Source organism: Bidens hawaiensis, unplaced genomic scaffold (assembly GCF_021521415.1).
Source record: "Bidens hawaiensis isolate Kalapana, Puna unplaced genomic scaffold, B.hawaiensis_p1.1 tig00012956_1, whole genome shotgun sequence".
Lineage (NCBI taxonomy): Eukaryota > Viridiplantae > Streptophyta > Magnoliopsida > Asterales > Asteraceae > Bidens > Bidens hawaiensis.
In genome coordinates, this window is record NW_027492084.1 from 37,950 (window position 1) to 61,109 (window position 23,160).

Here is a 23,160-nt window from a genome sequence, read left to right on the forward strand (position 1 = left end):
TGTCACAGACGCTACCTTTGAATCAGGTGCGTATATTCTGAACCCTCCTCCACTTAATGCGATGACCTCTGATGGGGCGATCGTCATTCTTTCATCGAGTGACGATTCTGCCACCCTCGAAGGAGAAAACTCTGATGAAGCCCCTGAGATTTCATCTGTCTCACATTTATTGATAGAACTATACCGGAAGAGGTCTCTTCGCGCTTCCCAGGGTAGTGACGCAGGCGCTAGTTCTGTGGATGCCGGGAGAGTGCCTAAGACGAAGAAGCAGCGGACGCGTCGTCCGAAGAAGCCACAGCCCAGCCTTGCTGAACGTCTGGGGACGGTGACTGGTGAGCTTTTATTTTTAACTTTTATTGCTTTCTGAAACGCGGTTTAATCATGATTTTCTTATGTAGATCCGTCAATTGTTGGAGATAATGTGACCGAGAAGCTGCCAACACCAACACCAACACCAACACCGGTCATTGAGAAGCAATCAACTCCACTCCCGGAAAAGGAAGTTGAAGACAAGCCTTCTACCCCCTCCCATAATCAATGCTAAATGCTCTGTACGACGACAGGGATTGCATGGGAAGAGGTATTCGAGATGTGAAAGACACGCCTATCCTTGTGAAGACTTCAAAATACTTTCCCTTCCCGGTGAAGGTGCGCGCCGAGCCGATTGTCACAGACGCTACCTTTGAATCAGATGCGTATATTCTGAACCCTCCTCCACTTAATGCGATGACCTCTGATGGGGCGATCGTCATTCTTTCATCGAGTGACGATTCTGCCACCCTCGAAGGAGAAAACTCTGATGAAGCCCCTGAGATTTCATCTGTCTCACATTTACTGATAGAACTATACCGGAAGAGGTCTCTTCGCGCTTCCCAGGGTAGTGACGCAGGCGCTAGTTCTGTGGATGCCGGGAGAGTGCCTAAGACGAAAAAGCAGCGGACGCGTCGTCCGAAGAAGCCACAGCCCAGCCTTGCTGAACGTCTGGGGACGGTGACTGGTGAGCTTTTATTTTTAACTTTATTGCTTTCTGAAACGCGGTCTAATCATGATTTTCTTATGTAGATCCGTCAATTGTTGGAGATAATGTGACCGAGAAGCTGCCAACACCAACACCAACACCGGTCGTTGAGAAGCAATCAACTCCACTCCCGGAAAAGGAAGTTGAAGACAAGCCTTCTACCCCCTCCCATAATCAATGCTAAATGCTCTGTACGACGACAAGGATTGCGTGGGAAGAGGTATTCGAGATGTGAAAGACACGCCTATCCTTGAGAAGACTTCAAAATACTTTCTCTTCCCGATGAAGGTGCGCGCCGAGCCGATTGTCACAGACGCTACCTTTGAATCAGGTGCGTATATCCTGAACCCTCCTCCTCTTAATGCGATGACCTCTGATGGGGCGATCGTCATTCTTTCATCGAGTGACGATTCTGCCACCCTTGAAGGAGAAAGCTCTGATGAAGCCCCTTTGATTTCATCTGTCTCACATTTACTGATAGAACTATACCGGAAGAGGTCTCTTCGCGCTTCCCAGGGTAGTGACGCAGGCGCTAGTTCTGTGGATGCCGGGAGAGTGCCTAAGACGAAGAAGCAGCGGACGCGTCATCCGAAGAAGCCACAGCCCAGCCTTGCTGAACGTCTGGGGACGGTGACTGGTGAGCTTTTATTTTTAACTTTTATTGCTTTCTGAAACGCGGTTTAATCATGATTTTCTTATGTAGATCCGTCAATTGTTGGAGATAATGTGACCGAGAAGCTGCCAACACCAACACCAACACCAACACCGGTCATTGAGAAGCAATCAACTCCACTCCCGGAAAAGGAAGTTGAAGACAAGCCTTCTACCCCTCCCACTGAGACACAAGTGGAGGGGGCCAATACCCAGCCAGGAGCCGATCAATCTTTGGACTATCTTTTTCAGGCTGGAGGAGCCACTGGCTATGAAGGAAATAACCCGGTTGTGGATGAAGCTGGGTTCCGGATTCATGAATCTCCTTCCCGACCTGCTCCTCAACTTTTTTCCGCCTCCTCACCCTTAACTCCGGTTGCAAGGAGGGATTTTCTATTGGACCATCCGTCCATGAGGTTGGAGGAGGTTCAACAAGGTGCCCCACAACAATCCTCCTCAATCCCCGTTCGCCTCGAAACTTCCGGCTCCCAGTACTTTGGGGATGCACCTCTAGGAGGGGACTATGATTTGTTTGTCCCGCCATGGGACACTGTCAATGGGTTCCAATTTTCAGACCCAGGGACCTGTGTTAACTTTGTTAAGTATTGTGTGCCGCCTACCGAAATGGCGTTTCTTCAAAATCGTTCACGCCATGATCTTCACACTGATTTATTCGTTTCCTTGGCTAACAGTATGGCTTGTAGCCAGGAAATTTTACGTGAGTGGCGTACGATGGGCGGGAAACTAGGTGCAGCTTCCGAAGCTGTTAAAGGTGCAGAGAAAGAAGCTGAGGAACAGCGTAAGGCAGCGAGTGCAGCTAGGTGGAAACAAATCGGTGCTGAGGATGCACTTAAACAGGAAATGGATAGAAGCGCCGCTGCTGCTTAACAGTGGAAGGAAGCCTGCGAGAGGCAAAATGTCACTCTTGGGATTGCCCAGGCTGAAACTCAAAAGAAAAAGGATGACTTGGCAAAGGCACAAGAGGAAGTGTCCCGCCAAGTCAGCCGGATTCAAGAGCTCGAGACTGAACTGAAGCTGCAGAAGGAGCAATCCGAGCTTAAAGATAAGACTGCTGCTGAGATGCAGTCCTCTTATGACTCCTTACTTCAGTCCCGTACTGAAGCAGAGAACCGCGCCTCCGATGAACTACAAGAGCTTCGTGGCCGGGCGGAGCGTGCTGAACGGGAACGGCAGTGGTTCCTCAACCGAGGACTTGACTATGTAAGTTTTTCTCATACGTTGTTTGTTTACATACTTCGCGTTTATGATGCTAACATGTTTATCGTTTGTCAGGTCATCCGCCATGTTAAGAGAAGCACGGAGCTTGCTGATTGCTTTGTAAATCTGGTAATTGCTTCTACTGAAGTTGGCCGTGTGAAAGGTTTCGATGAGGGAATAACCTACGCTCAGTCCGAATGAACTTTTGAGACTCATCCGCTGCATGGCCTCGACACAAAGCAAGAGTATGATATACGGTTCAAGGAGTATGACAGCCTTGTCTTTCCGTTGCAAAATATGCTTCCAGAGTTCGCCTCTGCTGAAGATGGCGTAAAGCAGCTACGGGTTTATTTAGATGACGAATCCGAGGACGACGAGTCTGAGGATACTTCTCCAAATGCTCCAGAAGACACATCAGCCCCTAACCCATAGGTTTAGTTTGTAGGACTTGTAATTGTTCCTTATGTTTTGTAATCGTCTTTTTGAATATTAATGAAAAGAACTTTTATGTCTTGTGAATCATGTTCTTGTTTATGAGATAATATCTTTGCAAGATATTTTTGACTTTTAAATTTTGTGCAAGTTGGATGTGTTTTTGATGACGTGGCGGAGAGAGGAATTTTAAGTGACAACTGACGAGACGCGTAAAACGCCTTTTTATAGCATGTATGCACTTTTTCGAATCTCCCGCCTGACGTGTCGATCATCCCATGGTCTGCACTTTCTCTTTCTTCTGACAGTCAGATGGTCGCATTAATTGTGATGGGTATAAAAAAGTCCTTAGTGTTTACCATTCAATCTTATCGCTTTCCAAACTTTTCTCTCAAAGGCAACAAATCTGAAACTTACATATTATTTGAGAGACTCTTGTATTCGTTTATCCCATGGCTACTGAGAAGAAAAATACTCCGGCGATTCACGAAGTTGCAGTGCATCTTAAGGAAAAGAATATGAAGACATCGTTAACGTCTACGGATTAGCGCCGGAATGGGGTCCGGAACGGCCAGCGGACGGTTCTGTTGCGACTAACCCTCCGGCAGGAAAAACGGTCGTATATACCGAGTTTTTTACAACAAGCAATTTTCGGTTGCCCATAACGAATTTTATGAGGGACATCTTGACTTCTTATGGCCTTCATATATCTCAGATTCACCCTTTAGGGTTGCTTCGAGTTCGCCATTTTGAGTTTTGTTGCCAGGCTCTTGTTACCGATCCAACAGTTGCTCGATTTGCAGTATTCTATAAGCTGACGCACCGCGACGGGTGGTTTGGGTGGTCCTCTACCAAGAAAGGTCCTATTGGTACTGAGTGTTACCGGAGCTTATACGAGTGGAAGCCCAAGTTCTTCTGGGTTCGGAAGGATGTCATTCCATTTACAATGAGTCGTCGTAAGGCTACTGACACCTCCCCCTTCGTTACCGCTACCACAGAGATTAACCTTCCATGGTATACATCTCAATTAATCCACGTCCAAGACCCGCTCCCTACCCGATACTAATTAATTACGCGAAAACACTAAACATAACTTCCTTTATTCATCATTAAAATTTTTATGATGTTACAAATAAGAAGTTTTGCTTTCTTCCGGTGCACTTTATCTTATGCGTTATAATATAAGTGCCTCTCCGGAACTTCGTTTTTGTCAATAAAAGATTACAAATAATTATGAGACTAACAAAAAGTTTCCATAGAACAGGCATAAGCCATATTACAAAAAATGAAACATCGAGATTTTTGCTAGTCTAAGTGGGTACGTAGGCCAAAGTAAAAGAATAATCAAGACTGCTACATGTAGCATTTCTTCAACTGTGCTGCGTTCCACGTTCGGGGGATCTCAGTCCCGTCCAATTTTTCTAACTTGTAGGCACCTTTGGTTAATACTTATTTGATTTTGTAAGGTCCCTCCCAAGTTGGGGCCAACTTGCCCGGAGGCTCCTGACCGGAAGCCTCGTTATTGCGGAAGACAAAGTCTCCCACATCGAACTCACATTTCTGGACCCGCGAGTTATAATATTTCTGAAGCTGTCGCTTATAATTGTGCTCGCGGATCGATGCTAGTTCTCTTCTTTCCTCAAGTAAATCAAGATTCATCCGCAGTTTGTGATCGTTATCATCAATTAACATAACTCTTGCGGATGGAATCCCAATTTCAGCTGGGATCATGGCCTCAGTGCCATAGGTTAAACTAAATGGCGTCTCTAAATTGCTAGAATTCTTTTGGGTGCGGAAGGCCCAAAGTACATGGGGAAATTCGTCAACCCAGCCCGTTTGTTTAGTTCCTAACCTTGCCTTGATTCCTTCTTTGATAGTTCGGTTGGTCCTTTCGACCTGACCGTTTGCTTGCGGATAAGCTACAGATGTAAAAGTTTGAATGACTTGAAGTTCTTTCAACCATTCTTGTAATCAGCTATCAGCAAATTGGGTCCCATTGTCACTTATCAATTCCTGTGGGAGACCAAACCGGCAAATGATGAATTCCCAAAGGAATTTCTTAACACTTGATGTCGTTATTGATGCAACCGGTTTGGCTTCCACCCATTTGGTGAATAATCAATGGCCACTATCAAATATTTGACTCGTCCTGGGGCTTCAGGGAAAGGTCCCATAATGTCAATAGCCCACTTCTGGAATGGCCAGGCAGATGTTACCGGAATCAGTTCGTTTTTAGGACGCAGGGTATTGGGAGCATGGCGCTGGCAAGAATCACACTTTCTAATTTCTTGCATAACATCCAAATGCATGCCAGGCCAATAATATCCCGCGTTCATGATCTTTGCCACCGTCATTCTCGGACCTGCGTGTAAGCCACAAATACCTTCATGAATTTCACGAATTAGGTAATTTGCGTCTTCCGCATCTACACAACGTAACAGCGGACCGAGGAATGACTTCCGGTACAGTATGCCATCATTCAACTGGTAATTCAAAGCTTTGTGTTTAATCTTCCGGGCTTCAGCTTTCTCTGTTAGGAGGATTCCGGATGATAAGTAAGCTTTGATCGGTGTCATCCATGATTCGACACCCGTTTGGATTACCAGAACTTGGTTGTGTGGAACGGGCGGGTGGTCCAGCACTTCAACAAGAATATCTTTAGCAAAGTGCTCGAAATTTGTTGAAGCGAGCTTGCTAAGAGCATCCGCAGATTTGTTCTCACTCCTCTTAATGTGAACAACATTGAAGGAAGAAAACTATCGAATTAAGTCCTTTGCTTGCGAGAGATAAGAAGCCATAACGTCATTTTTTGCTTCATATGTTTCGTTTATCTGTCCCGCAATCAGCATGGAATCCACCCGTGCTTCCAAATGTTTTACACCAAGCTTTTTCGCTATCCGCAGGCCTGCCAGGAGGGCTTCATATTCAGCCTCATTGTTAGTACTTTTAAAGTCTAACTTGATGGCGTATGTGAATTCATGCCCCTCAGGGTTGACTAGCCTTAGGCCTGCACCTGATCCTTCACTGCTTGAAGCTCCATCCGTGAACAATGACCAAACTTTCCCTTGCTCCGGAGGTGCTTGGGGTTGTTGTTCGATTAAATATTCTTGTTCCTTGTGCTGCGGAACTTCTGTGACGAAGTCCGCCAGCACTTGCCCCTTGATTGCTGGTCTGGGTTTATACTCTATCGAGTGTTCACCCAATTCGATGGCCCATTTCGCCAATCGTCCAGACAACTCTGGCTTGCTTAACACATTCTTCAACTTATACCCGGTCAAGACATTTATGGGATGTCCTTGAAAGTATCTACGGAGCCGTCGGGCTGAGTATACTAATGCCAAGACCAACTTCTCCAACATCGAGTATCTTGTTTCTGGGTCTGACAATGTTCTGCTGACGTAATAGATCGGAGTTTGAACATTTTTCCTATCCGTCAGTAGGACAACCCCTACGGCAATGTCAGACGCCGACAGATATAACGTTAATGGTTCTCCCGCGTAAGGAGCTGTTAACGTGGGTAGTTCCAATAAACACTTTTTGACTTCTTGGAACGCTTGTTCAGCTTCCGAAGTCCATCTGAACTGCGACTTTTTAAGACAGTTTCTCAATGTTGAGATGAACGGGTAAGACTTAGCAGCGTGGTTTGCCAGAAACCTGTTTAACGCTACTAATCTACCGTTGAGTGTTTGAACTTCCTTGAGGGATGTGGGGGATGGCATGCGGGCTACTACCTAGATCTTGTCCGGGTTAGCCTTAAAACCTGTGCCTGTTACAATCACCCCGAGGAACTTTCCTTCCTCCATCCCAAAGGAACACTTTGCTGGATTCAGCTTCATGTTGATGCTTCTCAGAGCTTTTGACCACCAGATCGTCCATATAGACTTCAAGGTTTTGACTTATTTGACCTTTGAAAGCCTGATCCATAAGCCTTTGGTATGTGGCACCCACATTCTTTAACCTGAAAGGCATCATTCTGTAACACAATGTTCCTTGGTCGGTGCGGAATGTTGTCTTGTCTTCATCACCAGCTGCCATATGAATTTGGTGATAGCCTTTATAGGCATCTAGGAAGCACTTGAATTTGAATGGTGCCATAGCGTCTACCTTTAAGACTATCTCTGGTAATGGATAACAGTCTTTTGGACATGTTTGTTTAAATCTTTATAGTCTATGCTCATCCTCCACGTTCCATTGCTTTTCGAGACAATCACTGGGTTGGCTACGCACGTTTGATATTTTATTTCCCGTATAATCCCGGCGTGGAGAAGATCTTGCACTTGCTCATTCATGGCCTTTGTTTGTTCCGGGCCCATCTTTCGCTTCTTTTGCACAATTGGGGTGATTAGTAGATTCACCTTCAATTTGTGCTCCGAAATGCTACGCGGGACACCGGTCATGTCCGCGGGCTGCCACGCGAAAATGTCTATGTTCTTCGTCAGCAATTGCTTCAAAAAGGTTCGCACTATCTCAGAAATGGCTGGGCAAATTACCACGGTTTGGTCGGGGAATTTCTTGTTCAAAACTCATTTCTCTGGATCAGTCCTCTGAGCTTGTTTTGGAATTTTACTCGGCTTCGAACTTTCGGTTGTGAAGCAATGTCGATTAACATGAATTATTGCTACGCCGGTGCAGGTTGGGACCCCTACTGCACCATGAGCTGTGGACGGAAGGGCGTTAAAGTCATCAATCGCCTCTCGTCCAAGAATAATGTCATGTTTAGAGGTTGCCGGTAAAACTAGAAATTCAACTTCCTCAGTTCTCGAATGAACCCCATCACTGAGTGTGACCGGGAATGTAATGACACCCCGCGGGTGCATTATTCTCCTCCAAACCCAGAAACGGGTGCATGAATCGGTCTTAGTCTCTCTTTTTCATCTTCCTCAAGTTGTTCGAAGCACTGTTCGTACATAATGTCAGATGTACTACCATTGTCGAAGAACACATATTGCGACCGATAGTGTCCGAAAAGTGTAGTAATTATCAAGGGTTCTTATTGCACGGACCACCTTTAATTCGTGGAAAGATGACTAGCTCGTTCTTCCACTCTTCATCCGAAAACTCTTTCCTCTTACCGCCGAACTTTTGTCCACCTTGAATCATGTGGACATTCAAATCTTTTATTTGCCTTTTGGCCGGACCCAGGCTATCCCTTGCGGGAGGTTTTCCAGTCCCTGGTCTTACACTTTTGACCAAATGCTCTAACTTCCCATTCTTCACGGCTGCCTCTATTTCATTTTTAGGGCCACACATTCATTTGTATTGTGCCCTAAGTCATTGTGGTACGAGCAGTGTTTTTTATTATCGAGGAACGAATTCCTCGGTATTGGTTGTGGCTTGCGAAAAGCCAAATTCTCAGTAGCGAGGATCTCTGAGGGAGTTTTTGACAACGAAGTCCAACTGTTGTTGGAGGACCGTGCTAAAAAATTATGCTTGTTCTTCTTACCGATCAGAGATCTTGCATCAAACTGCTTTGGTTGTTCTGTAGTCGGCTGTAATCTTGACCAAATTAATCCCTTGGCCTGTCTATTCAGTCTTGGAGTTTGGAACTCGACCCTTGGTAATTGCTTCTGACTACTGGACCCCAATGTTTTTTCGGTTCTTGCGAATAACTTAGCTGCCTACATGATTTCGTCCCAGGACTCGGGCATTCCATCTTTTCCAGTTAGCGTACGAATCAAGGCGTCGCTATGGACATTCTTACGGCATTCACCTCTCAGCATATCTTCACTAACCCCTCCGATGTTAAGGCTCTCGTTGTTAAAACGAGTAATAAAGTCCTCAATGGACTCATTATTTCGCCTTTCAACATCCAATATTTCCGAAGGGTCACGAGTATGTTTTCGTTGTTGGCTGAAATGTTGAGAAATTTTTGCCACAAAGTCATTCCAGCCCTTGATCTGTCCGCCGGCCAATTTTTCGAACCATTCCCGGGCGGCTCTAGTAAATGTCAATGCAAGCATATAACACCAGTATGGAAGAGTCCAACCACTGACTCCTCCAACTGCTACAAACCTCAACAAGATCACTGGGATCCGTCATTCCATTATATGTCCCGACAGATGTCGGGATTTTTGTATTCATCGGAAATGGAGCTGTCGCGATGCTTGCAATAAATTTCGACTTTTGAGCAAAGGATTCTGGACAGTATGGTTTGGAAAAGTCATGCTCAGCGTTGCTGTAGTATTCCGCATGACGGACAAGAGGTCGCGGATGACTAACCCCTCCGTATGACGGGAGTCGGTTGTCTCCGCTGTAATAACTGCCCTTAGGGCGATATGTTGAATCTTGACCATCCAGCTCATCTTCATAAGATGGTACCCGCATATTAATGCAAGGCAGAGGACGCAACCTTCGCGTCTCGCCCAAATTTTGTTCCATTTGCTGACTGTACTGGATGTGACTGCCCCTTATCGGAGGAGAAACAGATCTCCTAGGAGAGTCATCATAATTCAGGGTGAGGGCATGGAAACGCTCGTTTCGCACCCTTCGTTCATACTCAGCAACCAAATTTTCTTATTGAACGCGGAACCAATCGTCTGGAGACAAAAGTCCTCCAGACCTAGAGCTATTAAGACAGGCTCTTGCCGGAATAGAATCACCGGAATCTTCTTCCAGACCTAACTCTGAGTGAGTTCGACGAGCGTCTCTCATGATTCGCTCCAGATCTCCCAAATTGGAACCTCTTGGGGCTGTAATTCGCCCTAAATCATCGGGAGTTGGACCTGTTGGTGCTGTGACATTTCCAACATCTACCAGAGTAACGTCTACCGGTGGAGTGAAATGTCCTCGAGCTATCAAACCACCCACGGTAAAACCTCCAGGTGTTACGACGTCTTCTCGTGCACCAGGAGTTGCAGTCCGAGCAAAAATTGATGCTGCTCCTTCACGTGTTTCTAGATTAGTAACGCGTGAAGACTGTCCGAGATTCTCCGTCGGCCCTTTAGAAAGTTGGCTCATATCGTAAATCACGAATGAAAACAAAAACTGATTGCTGTTCTAACAAAAAACACGGATGGCGCCAATGAAGAAACACAGATCTACTCCCTTAGACGGGTCCTAGATCCAATGAGTCAATAGGGTAGGATACGGTTATCTGCCAATACGATATGAAATCAATTCCCAAAGTCCAGTGACGTGAACCTGCAAAACAGACACCGTGAGCTCGCTACGGGAAGTACAAGAGGGGGGTCTTCCTGTAACCACCCTCCGGCGTGAGAATAAGTACAATTCCGATGAAGATTAAGTACTTAAGTAAATTGAGGGAGTACAGCGGGAGTGAATGAATACCTCATGATGATTGAGAGGGTATTTATAGCCGAAGGGTGTGGGAAGGTGATTGGGCCAGCTGTCCTTACTCGTAACCACCTGGACACGTGTCCCCATTTGATAGGTTCGGTTATACGTTGCATGTGCATGTATAACAACCTGGACACACGTCTTCTTATGATAGGGTGGTGGATAACCCTAGTCATGTGCACAGTTATAACGACCTTGCCAGGTGTTCTCTTCTGGTTGGTTAAGGGATCACGTATTTCTCAAGAAAGCATCTTGGTAGATCTTCTAGAATGTTGTTGGTTACTAACAGTTGTCCTGAGGCATTACCTCATAGTTATTTACGCGGACGAATGTTTCGTCTTGTGGATGACTTCTGAGGGTGCCATGATGCTTCTGCACGCCTTGTGAGGGTGTTTCCTCTGCCGATCATTACGCGGGTGTTCCATATGTCCCGCGGGTGCCTTATGAGGGACTTCTGGTTGACCCGCGGGTAATACTTAAGGGTATTTGGATTTTTTTGCTACCTTACCTCTATAGTTACCTTTGACTTTCTTCTCATATTATTCTTTGTCCTTGATCATTAATGATGCTGCCTCACCGTTTAACGGGTATTAAGGATTCGACTATAGCAAAAGTTGGGGCAGAAAAATTCACCTAAGTGATACATGTTCAATTTACTCAAGCAGATAAAATATATTAATTATACAATCTTATGAAAATATGATTTTGAAAATATTAATTGGACCATAAAATTTCACATTAATCCTGTCATTGATCGCTCCACAACATAATCATTCATCATGCTTTAGCAATAATATAACATATTGCTATTAAAAACAACCTATTTCACCCTAAGATTAAACTTGTAATTTGAATCCATCAATCAATATATCAAATAACAATAATCAGTTTGAAATAATTAGTATAAACTCTTCATCCAGACACTCAAGAGTGCTTATAATTTGATGCATTAAAATTAATAATAATAATAATAATAATAATAATAATAATAATAATAATATAATCCTTACAGCTTCAATTCATGACATTCATTTCCCTCCTTTTGCTTGGAGATGGCATCTTTCTTTCTGAACTATCTATCTAATCTGCAATGCACAACTAAAACATCAAAATCAACAACATGTCTATAGATACACTAAGCAGCAACTTCAATTTCAATTTTGTTTAGGTTTGTTGTACATCACTGAGTTGTTCTAGAAGCCCAAAATCAGTAATTGCATTTGCAAGTTTGAAGTTAGGTCAACTAAACTAAACCTTTGAATCAAACAAACATATATTAAAATGACTAACCTAACGATTACCGATGGGTGAACAACATAACGATTACCGGTAGCATCATCAAATTGGAATTCTTTCTGTTTAGGGTTGGATGGGAAGGAGAGGACAATAGGTTAGGGTTGGAGAAGGAGAGAACGTATAATGTTTTGTCCAGTGAAAAATAAGAATAGAAAGAGGGGTATGTTTGGCGAAACTAGCTGTTAGCAGTAGCTTAAAGCTGCTAGCTGGTGGCTAGAAGCTCTAGCTGGTAGCTGTTAGCTGTATCATTTTTGAAATATTTAGGTGTTTGGTAGAGTAGCTGGAGTTTTTAATAAAACTAGCTGGGTGCTCGCGCGGTGCACTATTTTAATCCAAAACCTATTCTGACTTGACCCTTTCGACTCAAAACCGTACCAACATGAACCGAACTAAATTAGCCATTTTTGCATCAACTCGTTCCGACCCTAATTTGGTCTTACACATGACCTCGGCTTGCCTGACTCGACTTGTTTTCGATCGTAACCAATATTCACATAATATGTTAATTTTTTAAAGTTAAGGAAATATAACAATATGATACTCAACTTAAAGAGAATATAATGATTGTTTTTATGATGCAATTTGTGTAAAAAAATATTAACGTGCGAAAAAGTTATGATGTTTTAAAAAGTCATGGGGGTAGTTGGTTTTGAATATAATTTAAATATGTAATTATTATATAAATTAACAAAAAATTATGGAAGTTCAAGTACCAAAATTGTAAAATTTTGAAATACTAAAAGCTTGTAACTTTTTCTAAACGCTAGTAGTTGGAGCTTTTAGCTTCAAGCTTTTTCTCCTAACCTAAAAGCTTAAAGCTACTCTAACCAAACAAGACTTTTCAATAAATATGAGTTTTTTCTTAAAAGTTTGTAGCTTAAAGCTCCTAAAAGCTCTTTGCCAAACGTACCCGAGGTTAGAAGACTATGGTCCATGTCTTAAAAAAAAAAGAGGACGTGCAGATTTTTTTTACCCAGGTTTCATTTAAATGAGGAAATGGAAGGAAAAGAAGGGATGGAAAAAAATATGTTGTGTCCCGAGTTTCATTTAAGAAAGGAAAAGTTAAAAGAGGTGTTCCCGAGTTTCATTAAAAGAAAGAAAATGCGGGGATGGAAGAGAAAATGATGAGTAATATAAAAGAATCTGCATCTTTCCAAATTTGAAAGATTTTGAAGAAAAATAAGTTGAAGAGAAAGAGGAGATACCAAAAGAAAAGATAAGAAGAGAAAACTCTCTTTTCCTTGTCTTTCTTTTCATAAATGAACTCGGGAACACAGCGAAAGAAAGGTCTTCCGAAAAACAACACACTGCAGACAAGGTCTTCTGAAAAACAAACACACTGCCGGCCTAAAGGTCTGGTTGGCGCAGATAAAACAGGTCTATAAGAGCTTTTCTGAAAGAAAAAAAAAGAAAACACTTCTTAGGTACTGTTTGTTTTTCTGAAAAAGGTCTGCGAAGCCTCTTTTGTCCGGTCCGTCCAGATCACACGCAGACATTGTCATCTGCAGACTGTTTGTTTTCTCAAAGACGTTTCATTAAAAAACGTCCGCGCAAGCTCTTCTTGATGCAGACTTGGCCCATCTACTTCTGAGATTTTATAATGTCTGCAGAAGGTTAAAACACCACCCACTGTCCACCACCACCATCCACCGTTCACCACCATCACCACCTACCACCACCGTGCACCACCATCCACCCACTGTCCGCCACCAATTGTTCGCCACCACCGTTGCCCACTCCACCACCCACCGTCCGCCGCCGTCATCGTCCACCACACACCATCACCGTCTGCCACCGCCATCGTCAACTTGGCCATTCAAGAAAGGGGTCATCTTGTAAGTATGCATGTCTTACAATATCCATGTTTTGTTTAAACACATATTTATATTCTAGTATTCTAGTGTGAGTCAAACAGTAACACATTTATAAGTTATCATCACTAAGAGACATTAAATGACCAGCAAAATTCATGTCAAATGACGTTTTACTTTACACATAAAATATATTCCAAGTTCTATAGTCTAAATATTTGTAACTAGCTTTTATCCTCCGTATTACGTGATTGTTTTACATTATTTGTTTCTAAAGTTTTTTTTAGGATTTTAATTTTATTTATTGTAAGGAAGTTAATAATATACTTAGGATTTGATGATGAAAGTGTTTCACAAATAATGAGATCACTACAAATAAAAAGCCATTTAATGGCATACAAAAAGTGTCGCAACAAACCAAAGAAGTGCCACTAAAGAACCTTGTTGGAATGAGTGGCACACAAAAAAGTGTCACTAGAAGTGCTACCACTAAAACCTTTTAGTGGCACTTTTTTCGTCTGCCACTACAAACTTTTAGCTTTTAGTGACTTCTTTTCGTATGCCACTAAAAACATTTTGAACTTTAGTGGCACTTTTTTTTATGCCAACAAACATTTGAAACTTTTAGTGGCACTTTTTTCATTTGCCACTATAAAATTTTGGGCTTAGTGACATTTTTTGTCTGCCACTAAACGTTGAACTTTTAGTGACACTATTTTGTCTGCCACTAAACATTGAACTTTTAGTGACATTATTTTTGTCTGCCACTACAAACTTTTGAGCTTTAGTGGCATTTTTTATTGCCACCACAAACTTTTGGAATCTTAATGCATGGCACCTTTTAACAAATATGAAATAAAAATAAAGCTCTGAAATATGGAAATCATAATAACTTTACGACAACTAAAAGTTCAATCAAACACATACCAAACGTATACCGTATGTCTAATAACTCTAAAGTTAAGTCAAATATCAATCATATAAAAAGTAAAGTAACAAATGTTAGAATAAAAACTGAAAACTTCACCACACTCGTTATCCTCTTTCACCATCTTCATATAAGGTACCTAATAAAAAACCAAGACTTTTCAATATGTAAACAACATGGACACTAACTTTTGTAACTGGCTTAATTAATAACCTAAAACCGATAATAGCCTATTAAAATCAACCATATCAACACTAGCCTTGTTTAAGGATGCAAATAAGCCGAGCCACTCATGAGTTACTCGAGATCCACTCATGAAAAAGATCGATCGAGCCGAGCCTAAACAAGCCTGAGCTCAAAAATAAACTCGTTTAATAAACGAGCCCGAGCTTCACTTGTTGAGCTCGAGCCCGGCTTACGAGGCTAGAATTTTTATAATGTATATCATAAAAACTGAGACCCCTACTCCACACATATGCAAGTGTATGTATATATACACATGCCATACACATAATTATATATGTGTGTGTGTGTATATATATCATACTACATACACACTTAACACACACCCACATACCATCAAAGGGTACACACCATTGTTGATCCGTTTTTATGACCAACTGTTCTTTTAACCTCTTCGCCCTGCTTGCGGTGCGCGCATATAATGTATATATGTGTGAACCCTCGGGTGGGCAAAAGTAAAATTGCACTAATTTTGACGTTATTTTACTAATCTCGTGAAAATAACGTTAAAAGTGGCGGAAGGTTAATCAGGCATCATGTGGTGGCGTTGATAGCCGAAAGACAAGGGCACATGCACCGATCAGCCGGTGTCCCGATGATTGAGTGCTATGTGCCTTATGTCCAAGGCTTGATGCAAAACTACTATCGAGCCGGGGGTCTCACCGGAAGCAGCCTCTCTATCCCTATGGGATAGAGGTAAGGCTGTCTACATCTTACCCTCCTCAGACCCTACCATAGCATTGCTATTGGTGGGATATACTGAGTACGATGATGATGATGATGATGTTCTTTTAACCTCTGTTCCATAACCTGTACCATAACCAGAACCTGCGCTTTCTTTTCCTAAATATACAAGCATTAAACACAATTAAAAGGGGGGGGTAAGAAGTAAATAACTAACTATTTAAAGAGTTTACAAGCATAATGAATGTTTATACCTTGGAGTTGGAAGCAATCAAGCCAATCATTCCAGCGTGTGGGCCTCTATGCAGTCCTCTATCATTATCAATCACATGTACTTCCAAATGAAGGAGAACAAATGTATTGTAAATTTGCCAATCAAAATCTAAAAAATAACATAAAAAAAAACGTTCAATAGGGCTCAAGTGCTATTTCAATAAGGATACAAGTGCTCACCCTAGCATTGACCCAGTTGAGTTTTACCCTCGATCCACTTTGTATACCGTACAAGTCAATTTCACTACAAAAAAAGTTAAGAAATATATAATGTTTCAATAATACAAATTACTTACGCATTGATAGTTTGACTCAACTAGATTTCCCCCTATTTTACATGAAAATAAATTATTTACATAGAAAAGTTAAGAATACCAACTTTTCATATGAAGGCTCATTGATTATTAAAATGATTCCACTACATTAACCTCCAACTAGTATGCCATTAATTATTGCAATCGTTATGAGATGAGCCAGATTATACGTCACTTTTAAATTTCACAAGGGATTCAACCGTTATTTCTTGGTCTAGAAAATTTTTAACTGCAGCTTTCTGAAAATTTAAATGATTGGAAAGAAGTTATAAGCATCCACACATAAGCATATATTCATATTAATAGTTAGTATGCATGTAGGCATGTCAATGGAATAATAACTTTGAAAAAAAGATAATCATTGATATAATAAAATGATACCTCCCGGTTTTCATGATTTCCTCGCAAAAATAAAAACATGCATACAACAATGAGTAGGAGTGTAGACGAGACGAGCCGAGCCAAAATCGAGCTTTAGAAATAGATGTCGATACAAGCCTAGTGGAGCTCGGGCTCAGCTTGACTCGTTTGCACCCCTAGACGATAATTTAATTCAAAATAGCTAAAATTATACCTCTTCATGAGAAAGTCTAGCAAACGACTTTGTCCAAGTAAAATGAGGCTCCATCTTTGAGCGGCTGGATCTTTTAGCATCACATGTACTCTATGGTAAAAAATTAAATCAATGCATGCTTAGATTTCTTTAATATAGATTCATAATTATATAGATCATTGTTACTTGAAATTCTGGAGTTAACCAAGGAACAAGTTTTTCAAATTGAGTTGAAATGCACCAACATAGTTCATCAGAAAACTTAACTAACTTCAAATAAAAAGTAGAAAACTTGGATCCTCTATATCAACTCATTCCACAGCACATGTAGTTGATACTTCAACTTACCAACAACAATTAAATCATAATGAAAACTGCATTATACGATCAAGCAAGCAAATGATTACGAACATAATTTAAGTTAGACATTTCATCAAACAGTTGGCGTGCACTTATCAAAATTATTGCAGATATAAACTTGGATTGAATTGAGCCCCTAACAACAAGTTTAACCAAGTATCACACCTAAATCACAAATATATAGATCTATGTTCATGAATTTAATATATTAAGGTAAAAACAGAAACATTTTTATCCAATTAATAAACTAAATTCAGAAGTTAAATGTCTCCAATTTTATCATTCTTAACATAATGCATGACCACACAATACTGAATTTTCAAAAACACAAATAACTTTAGAAACTTAAAACTTAATCGATCACAAAATGAGCACCAATTTCAATCCGAAACAAGAACAAACAGAGTGCCAAAATTGCAATAGAAACTACTACATTTGTACAGATAATCAATCATAAATTAGGTATACATTGAGCAACTAAACACTTAATTAGGGTTTTCGTGAACTTTAGACGTAATCGTTCGCAAAATTAATGAATAGTGTGCACTTGAACTACAGATTTACAATCATCTCCGAATTAAACATGAAACTAGTACATTTAAACAGATGATGAAGCAAATTAGATATACTTACAGCAATCACGCACAAATTTGGGTTAACTAGAAGCTTCATCAATCGAGAGAGAAAGAACAGAGGGAAACTTAGCGTCGTCGTGAAAACTAAAAGCAATTGAATGATTAAGTCGATGAACGATTTCCTATCCGCGTAGCCATCGGAGCACCTGAATTTTAATCCAAAATCGTTGGGATTCGTAGACTGTTACGATGAGGATGCTTCAGGGGTTGTATTATTATTATTATTATTATTATTATTATTATTATTTTCTACACTAGATTCAGTATCATATATACGAAGTATCACTAAAATCATAAAATAGTTTCACTGTAACTAAGTACCACTAAAAATGTATGCCAAGCAAAGATTGTATACACAAACTGCCACTAAAAATCTATATTAACGGCACAAAAGCTATATGCCATTAAAAACACGTGGCATTAGATTTTAGTGGCATATGTAAAGTGCAACTAAAATCATAAATTAGAGGCACTAGAACTAAGTGCCAATGTGTTATAAGCAAAGATGGTATACACAAAGTGTCATTAAAAACCTAAATTAGTGACACAAAAGCTAAATACCATTAAAAACATGACACAAGATTTTTAGTGGCAAAAGCAAAGTGCTAGTAAAATCATAAATTAGTGGCACTAAAACTAAGTGCCACTAAAAATGTGTTACGAGCAAAGATGACATACACAAAGTGTCATTAAAAAACCTAAATTAGTGGCACAAAAGCTAAATGTCATTAAATATGTGTGCCACTAAATGGCCTTTTTTTGTAGTGGATGTTATAACCCGGTTTAAATTTTATCTGGATTTGGTGAGACCCATTACCCGTTTTTTACTATAAAATTGTTTATTAAATATCTTTAATTTAAAAAAATAGGATATTAATAATAATATATCCCTACTTTATAGGATTTTCATATCAAATATTTTACGAGATTAATTTTTAATGTAATGAGATCTTATAACCCGTTTAAGGGTTATATGGGTTTGATAAGAGACTCATACCCGTGAATTCGGGTCAAATGAATGAAAAGCTTTTAAAATATATGAACTATCTTCAAGGTGAATATACTCATATATCACTGAATTTAGGATTAATTTAATTTGCTGTTAGGTCAAGTTAAAACATGTGAATGAATATACAATCTGCTCATTCTGTTTAATACCTTATCCTAATATTATAATCTGCTCATTGGATTCAATTGCTATTATCTTTTTAACTATAATTTGTGAATATATGTATTTTGGATTAGGAAACCAGAAAGAGTTTTGAGTTCTTCAATCCTCGCTTTAATTGTTAACTTAATCTTGATCATCTAAATGCCTCACGTATGTTATTCAATCAAGTGTGGTTAGCCATAAAATTGTGCACAATGAAAGACAAATTGAAATATGTACAAAATGCATGCTACAAACCTAACACTCACCTAATCACCACCAAACCTGAAATGCATAGGTTCTTTACTTGCTAAAAACCAAATAATCACCACCTGCCTACCACCAAACAGTTAAAGCACTACCACAACCAATGCATGATATACAAGTGCTTACAGCTTCACATTCCACAATACAACCGTCAATGCACGATGTACAACTCATTACGTGTTCTTTCAACATTCTCGGGTCATACAACTACTAATGCATAACGTACTGATAGCATAAAACCGGCTCTTTCAATCACATGATGTGTATATATACAAGTGCAGGCTATAGCCTGCAAGTACCAGCAAACAGAGCAGGAAAAATGCCGGAATATTGTGTGACGGGCGGTACCGGATTCATAGCAGCGTACATTATCAAATCTTTGCTCAAACAAGGTCATACTGTTCGATCCACCGTCAGGGATCCAGGTACACCAAAGGAACAGAATATTCTGAAGCACTCTACGTGTGCAATGACCACAAATTGCAAAATACATATTTCATTAAAATATGTTAAACTATCGACACTCACGGTGTGTCAATTGTAATTATGGGGTACATGCAGTACATTTCCACATCGTCAACAATGCAAATTATGTATTTACTGTGGCACTCCCTATATGTGGTTGATAACGGTGTTAAGCATCTTGTCAAGAACACCTTAAACATTCAAATCACATTTAGAGACAAGTCAGTCTAAAAGAATATATCATTTCTGATAAGACTTGGATGGTGATTTACAAATCTTGTTAATCACCATTTGAGTCATTTGACAGATGATATGTTCTATATATACGACACATGTCATTTAATATGGCGTCATGTTTTTTGTCAATTTGCAAACATATTGTATGTCTTCCATTCGAATATTAATCTTTCCAACTGTTTGAAACTAAATGAAATCACATATAGTTGAAGAGTGTGAAAATGCAATTGACAAATTTCTTAACATGTGAGTGAAAACAATGTCTACGTAGAGCTATAAATTTATCTATCTTAATTCAAAGTGACAATTTATTTGTGCACGGGTACAAGTATTATGACAAATTTGATGATATCCACGCAACTATTTCTTCGCATATTTGTCAGAAAATGTCGCAAAAGTCGGATACCTGACGGAGATGAAAGGGGCCGATGATAGACTAAAGCTTATGAAGGCTGATCTCATGGTCGAAGGTAGCTTTGACCAAGCTGTAGATGGTGTTGATGGGGTTTTCCACACTGCATCTCCTGTGCTTGTTCCATACGACAACAACATTCAGGCAACTTATACCTTCAAAATTGCATTTAACTAAATCAATAAATAACAAGGTATTACAAACATATAACAATATAGTTTACAGGAAACGCTAATAGATCCATGTATAAAGGGAACCATGAACGTGCTGACATCATGCAAGAAAGCCAAGAGTGTAAAAAGGGTAGTGCTGACCTCATCCTGTTCCTCGGTTAGATACCTTTACAATGCCCAACAACTATCTCCTCTTAACGAATCACATTGGAGCGATACTGAATACTGCAAACAGTACAATGTAAGGAAACTTGTTTATCGCTACATTTTTAGAAGTTAATTAGTCTTGACGATCATCATTTGAACTACTTTAAGTTATTGATTACATTCATAGCTTTGGTACGCGTATGCCAAGACGATAGCAGAGAAAGATGCATGGAATGTAGCAAAGGAGAGCGGGATTGATCTTGTTGTTGTAAACCCGTCATACGTGGTGGGCCCATTGCTTGCACCGCAACCAACAAGTACACTTCAATTGATACTTGCTTACATTAAAGGTAACAAAAACGCCATTTAAATTAGAGATCACGAAAGGCAACAACTTTTACAAATGTTTCATATCAGGGTTGGTAGATGAATACCCGAACACGACAGTAGGATTTGTGCACATAGATGATGTGGTGGCAGCTCATATTTTAGCAATGGAGAAAAAAGAGGCCGCAGGCAGACTCATAGTTTCAAGCAGGGTGGCTCACTGGTCGGAGGTCATTCAGATGCTTAAATCAAAATATCCATCTTATCCTTATATAGACAAGTAAGCTTTTTACATATATTACAACTTATTCAAGAGATCAATACTAGATCTTGAATGTTGCTTACCAAATAAATACACATGTCGTTAGGTGTAGCAGCCGACAGGGGGATAACAACACGCATAACATGGATAGCAGTAAGATATTACAACTGGGATTACCTCCACTAAAAACACTAGAGGAAATGTTTGATGACTGCATCAAAAGTTTCCAAGAGAAGGGATTACTTTGAAGTTTATCATAATTGATTTAACTTTATCATGTAGTCTTGAGTTGCATTCAGCAAATGGTAGTAGTGATTTAATTATTAGATTATCAGCAAATCTTAAGGTCATCATCCAGCCTGCTAAATTGTCCCAACAGATTCCCAAGATTATCAATCACAAGCATGTCAATCCCTAAACCCGCCCAAGGCGGCTGGTTTTCCTCTTCGTCCTTCGGAGAATAAATAGTGGAGGTGGTCCCGCTGCCAGTTTCACCACCACTATCCGAGCCAGGTCGGGACAACCTGTATTCCTTATGGGAATTGATAGTAGTGGTGGTGGTGAAACTGCGAGCAGGACCACCACGACCAGCACCACTATCTAAAAATCCAGGTGGAGATATATCCGTATAGCTCCACCTCGATGAAGAAGTGTGCTTCACAGACCGAAGAGTCTTTAAAGCCTCTTCTTCAAAATCACTATCTTCTTCTGATTTAGGTTTGGGTGTAGGGGTTTGGTTAAATGTCCTCCTAGCGAGAAGCTCTTGTTTCTTTGCAATATAGGCATTGGAGGCTTCCTTGGCGGTTTTAAACGTACCCAACCATTTCGGTGCCGGTACCAAAAATTTGTGATTTTCGGGATCGGGATTTTCGGTACCGGTACGGTACCGAGCTCATCCCTATTCACCGGTACAATGCCAGGGACCGATAATACTTTGGTTTTACCAACGTCCGAGATTCAACGTTTGGGTTTTACCGACCAAATAAAATTTGTCTTATATATTTCATAATACACTATAAGAGTGCCGCTATATATATAGGGGATGGTTCTGGGGAGAAGTCATTTTAATGCGAGAAGTGCGAGAAATGAATCTGAGTCATTGATTATGTTTGATCTATGGTTCAAAATGATAATGGCAATCTTCTAATAAATAACAAATCATTTATGTGTAAGGCCCCGATCCGGTGCCCTACTTTAGCGTCGGATTTACTCATAAACACAGTTCTACAAATCAGAGTTTATTAAAACTTTTCGCGGAAACGTTAACTTCAATAATTCGTTACAAGACATTCAATCTTTCTTTTAAAAACATAACATAAAACATCATATATAAAACATCTTTTCTTCCATCTTTAGATGTCAGCCGTTCATTCCATGCCATGTGTCATCCTCATACTAGCTTGCTAAACATATTTAACTGCGTGCATACTAAAAGTCAGCTACGCTGAGTGAGTTCTAGTTAATCAAGCAACTTACCATACAACCATTACATGCGTTATATACGTATCCGAAGACACATAGCTCGCTATCTATCCTGCTCAACTTACCACTTGACCACTTCACTGCTCCTACGTCTTAGCCACTTGTTTACAGAAGCACACAAAGGCTTGCCCTCCCACTTACTTACGTTATGCCACTTATTTAACGAAGGCACGTAGAGGCTTTTCCTCCCACATACTATCGTCATGCCACTTAATAACGGAGGCCTGTATAGGCTTGCCTTACTACGCTCTCACGTTATGCCACTTTAATAACGAAGGCACGTATAAGCTTACCCTACCACGTACTATCGTCATGGCACTAACACCCTTACTAGACCCCTCCCCACTTCTAACACACTCTACTTCTACTTGTATATAACACACTTCATATCAGTTCATCATTTACCTAATAAGCAAGTCACATCATAGCATTCATACACGCTAATAATCACCTGACAATCATTCTCCTTGGCAATACGTGCAATATCCGAAGATCGTTCACGCACCGACAAGCATACATTCATAAC

At 40.5% G+C, this 23,160-nt stretch overlaps 1 protein-coding gene, 1 long non-coding RNA gene and 1 pseudogene across 3 annotated transcripts; 1 reads left to right on the top strand and 2 right to left on the bottom strand.

Moving 5' to 3' along the window:
- Window positions 1–3,348: 3,348 nt before the first annotated feature.
- Window positions 3,349–7,038, bottom strand: LOC143542756 (uncharacterized). The gene is made up of 3 exons (XM_077035276.1): window positions 6,097–7,038; window positions 5,703–6,045; window positions 3,349–3,620 (listed from the first exon to the last, which is right to left on the bottom strand). The coding sequence occupies exons 1-3, from the start codon at window positions 7,036–7,038 to the stop codon at window positions 3,349–3,351; spliced, it is 1,557 nt and encodes a 518-aa protein (XP_076891391.1).
- Window positions 7,039–14,095: 7,057 nt separating this feature from the next.
- LOC143542748 (uncharacterized) lies at window positions 14,096–15,767 on the bottom strand. Its single transcript, XR_013136944.1, has 3 exons — window positions 15,690–15,767; window positions 14,396–15,283; window positions 14,096–14,355 (listed from the first exon to the last, which is right to left on the bottom strand). It is a non-coding gene; the product is annotated as an uncharacterized LOC143542748 (long non-coding RNA).
- A 3,460-nt stretch (window positions 15,768–19,227) lies between these two features.
- Window positions 19,228–21,400, top strand: LOC143542749 (tetraketide alpha-pyrone reductase 2-like; annotated as a pseudogene). The gene is made up of 5 exons (XR_013136945.1): window positions 19,228–19,554; window positions 20,215–20,657; window positions 20,751–20,913; window positions 20,981–21,170; window positions 21,259–21,400. The product of XR_013136945.1 is annotated as a tetraketide alpha-pyrone reductase 2-like (transcript).
- Window positions 21,401–23,160: the final 1,760 nt, after the last annotated feature.

Excerpts from the sequence above, each read along its gene's own strand:
- LOC143542756 (XM_077035276.1), bottom strand. The coding sequence starts at position 7,038 with ATGCCATCCCCCACATCCCTCAAGGAAGTTCAAACACTCAACGGTAGA. Across the intron at positions 6,046-6,096 it reads TGGCTTCTTATCTCTCGCAA|AGGAGTGAGAACAAATCTGC; the intron begins GCAAAGGACTTA and ends GTTCACATTAAG. Across the intron at positions 3,621-5,702 it reads AATTCGTGAAATTCATGAAG|AAGAAAGAGAAAGTGCAGAC; the intron begins GTATTTGTGGCT and ends TCTGACTGTCAG.